General features: G+C 40.2%; 1 protein-coding gene across 1 annotated transcript; it reads left to right on the forward strand.

Moving 5' to 3' along the window:
- Positions 1-116: 116 nt before the first annotated feature.
- LOC108679217 (flocculation protein FLO11-like) lies at positions 117-2,256 on the forward strand (the record flags this gene model as incomplete). Its single annotated transcript, XM_018167816.1, has 3 exons — positions 117-220; positions 1,088-2,076; positions 2,171-2,256. Coding segments are annotated over 3 exons (1,179 nt in total), but the record flags the coding sequence as incomplete, so codon positions are not given.
- Positions 2,257-3,829: the final 1,573 nt, after the last annotated feature.

Raw genomic sequence — 3,829 nt, forward strand, 5'->3', positions numbered from 1 at the left:
CGTTTTCTCTTATAAAGATATGGTGAATATTTGTGGTATTGTTTTTGCTTTTAAATTCCTAGTTAACTTGCGATTTAAGCAAACAAGTGACTTTAATAAATATAATAAAATTTCAGACACAGACTGCAGAAGTATCCTCGGAAGCGTCGAATCTCTCGCGCCGCAGCTCAGACTCCTCAGACCACCACGAGCTGCCTGACCACCGCAACCAGGGCGCCAGGTGAATAGTTTGGTCATGACTGGTAGCGTGACTAGCCCTGTTCATAAATATGTGACTTGATCTTGTCAAGTCATAAATGTCGTTCTGTCACAATCTTGTCATGTCATAAATGTCGTGTTATAATCTTGTCAAATCGTAAATGTCGTCTTCTCATAATCTTGTCAAGTCATAAATGACGTCATGTCATAATCTTGTCAAGTCATCAATGTCATGTCATAATCTTGTCAAGTCATAAATGACGTCATGTCATAATCTTGTCAAGTCATCAATGTCGTGTCATAATCTTGTCAAGTCATAAATGACGTCATGTCATAATCTTGTCAAGTCACCAATGTCGTGTCATAATCTTGTCAAGTCATAAATGACGTCATGTCATAATCTTGTCAAGTCATAAATGTCATAACATAACACAGTGATGTCGGCGCTAAGGAGTAGGCCTGCTGATGTGGTCTGTCGCCGAATCTTGAACTTTCCGTGACTTGTTCATAGAAGATCTAAAATCTTGTCATTTGACCGGATATTTTCATGACTGACGATAGTTTAGTTTGAAATAGCTACTAGACTTCCACCGGGTCATAATAATAAACCATGTCATAATCTTGTCAAATCATAAATCTCGTCATGTCATAATTTTGTCAAATCATAAATCTCGTTATGACTGATGGGTATGATTAACCGTGCTCACAAATTTGTGATAAAGATTGCAAATTAAAAGTCTCCTCTTTAACTTTACATGCGTCGCGACCCGTTGTGACCAACGAACATACCTGCTGATTGTGACCAAGCGAGCTAACATATGATTGTGACCAATGACGCGTGATTATGACGAAATATAGACAATTTATCAATGAAAATCTCTCTGGGCAGCCTTCCTAACTCAGAAGTAAGCGGACCTGAAAGCGCTGCTGGTCCACCTCAGTCCCAATCTGGTTCTGCCCCAACGGGGCCGGTTCACCCAGTTCCTCCGGATGAGGTTCACCCGGTTCCTTCGGGTGGGATTCAAGCCGCTCCTCGGAACCGAAGACGCGCACCGGTTCCTCCAAAACCTGAGGCTTGTCAAGTTACTGCAATTCCTGAGGAGTCTTCGCACTCAAAACGGACAACTGTTCCTGAAGAACCTAATGCCGTTAACCACAACGGCGTTCATCTTCACACGAACGGCGTCAACGGTGGACATTCTATTGAGCAAAGCGAGCAACATGTCACAATGTCGTCTAATGGCTTCGGGGATAATTCCTCTACTGTCAGTGATGCTTCTAGTCAAAAATTGATTTCAAATAACACCAAGGAAGATTCAGGGTCAACAAGAACTCTGACAGAAAATTTAACTGATCACTCTCCGAAAAGCTCCAACCGAAGTCCTGCTCACCGTGAAAATAACTTAGAAGAATTAGTGAAGCAGTCGTCTGTTATAACAGCCGAAATATTCTTGCCTTCCTCCAAATCTTCTTCAATTGACGATGCTTCTGAACGCTGCATTTCTGGTGACACGCCTGATCTTATCGCCAGCACTGATGTGGACAACGATAGCATGTCTGCCGAGTCACCTACACCCATGCAATCGTCTCCACAATCCAGACATTCACTTCCTGACGATGTCAGCGAGACTTCATCCACTGCTCCTTCACCTGTAGAAAGAGAAATCTCTTTGGATGTAGACCGCTCATCGTCCAGTATCACTATGCTTTCTCAAACGGGTCCAAAGAACAACGATGCGAACCCAGATAGTCAAACACCGAATACATCCGTAGTTCATCCTGAAATTGCCAAAGATCCCACCGTAAAACCCGCTATTTCACCTGTAGAAGTTCCTGTAGAGTCGTACAGTTCATCATCAGCTGCAGCGGCCACGCCAGGTAAGCTGAACAAGTCCCTTTATTCTTTTTTGGTTTCCGAGNGCCTAGAATTCCACCCTGTTTTGGCCTATAATTCCACCCCGTTTGGGCACAGAATTCCACCCTATTAATTGGGCGTATAAACCCACCCTGGTCATAGGTAGCTACGAGGACTTCAAGTGTGGGTACACCTGTTCTCAGGTGCGTAGCTCTTATCGCTGCTGTGCTTATCGCTTGGGAAATTGTACGGTATGGTACACAAGTTGGAATGCGGCAGTGTACTTACTTTCATCACTTGGTTCATTGTAAAGAACATTTATTGTGAACATGGTGTTCATTATAATGAACCTCTATTATGATCACGGTGTTCATTGTAATGAAAATTTATTGTGAACATGGTGTTCATTATTATGAACCTCTATTAGGATTACGATGTTCATTGTAATGAAAATTTATTGTGAACATGGTGTTCATTATAATGAACCTCTATTAGGATCACGGTGTTCATTGTAATGAAAATTTATTGTGAACACGGTGTTCAATGTTCATTGTAATGAACCTATATTATGAACACTATGTTCATCGTAATTAACCTTTATTATGAACTCGGGGTTCATTGTATAGAATCATTATTGTGATCACGGTGTTCATTATAACAAACTTTTAATACAAAACACGGTAGATACCACTTGCTTCTTGACTCGGTATCCTAAGCTATTGATAGCAATTTTCACAAACGAATTCATTCAACGTTTCAAATATTCGAATTCAACGAATTTCAATATTCGCACTAGTATTTAATTTTAATACGAGAGCAATGTCGAAAATTCGGTCATCTGGAGATTTTGCACGCGCCAATTTCTCTTTTTGACTCGACAATCCCTTTGAATTGCTCTATATTTGTCGTCAAGATGTGATCTATCATAGAATTTACCTTCCTTATTTGGTCTTGATTGAAATTGACTTACAATGGTGAAAGAATGTGGGTAAATCGTTCGGTCATGGCTAGCGACACAAACGTCCGGTGTTTCAGGGGCCACGAAACGTCCGGTGTTTCAGGGGCCACGCCCGCTAGCTGCATGTGCTTCCTCGCTTAAAAGGGATCATGTTGTTAGGCTCGCAGTCAGGACGTAATGATGTCAAATTATCGACGAAATTATGCCAATGATATTTTTATTTCTTTTACATTATGTTATTTATAAATATTGTCGTCGGAAGGTATTACAGAGAGTAAATTTTGTTCTATATTTTCACTTTCTATTCATAAATAATGCATCCCTTGGTTTCCTCGGTTTTTGTTCTGGTGACTTCTGATTGTATTGTCCTAAAACATACTTGTTTATTGAGGATTATCGCCTCGGTCAAGCTGAAAAGTTGGCTCTTGCTTTGAAATTCTGGCAAGTAAACTCTGAGAGCCAAACTCTAAAGTTGCTTCACTCTTCAACGTATGCTCGTTTACAATTCTGTTCCCGAATCAAATTTACATTGCATATTGACTTGAACTTGGTCAAATATATCACAAAACTATAGACATAATCTGTGTGATTTATTGATGGTAATAAATTATAGGTGAAAAATCCAAACCTTTACTGTTCATCCGGTCATTAACAAGACGAATTTCGGCAACATACGATAGTGTTTTGCTGCGAATAATTCAGAACGAAATTCATGCCATACAATAGCACTGTGGCTTTTGTAGAGACAGTTTAATAACTTGACACAGCATATATAACAAATTCTCGTATTGCCTGATTCGATTGTTTTCCATTTACAG

The sequence above is a fragment of the Hyalella azteca genome, unplaced genomic scaffold, assembly GCF_000764305.2.
Source record: "Hyalella azteca isolate HAZT.00-mixed unplaced genomic scaffold, Hazt_2.0.2 contig11273, whole genome shotgun sequence".
NCBI lineage: Eukaryota > Metazoa > Arthropoda > Malacostraca > Amphipoda > Hyalellidae > Hyalella > Hyalella azteca.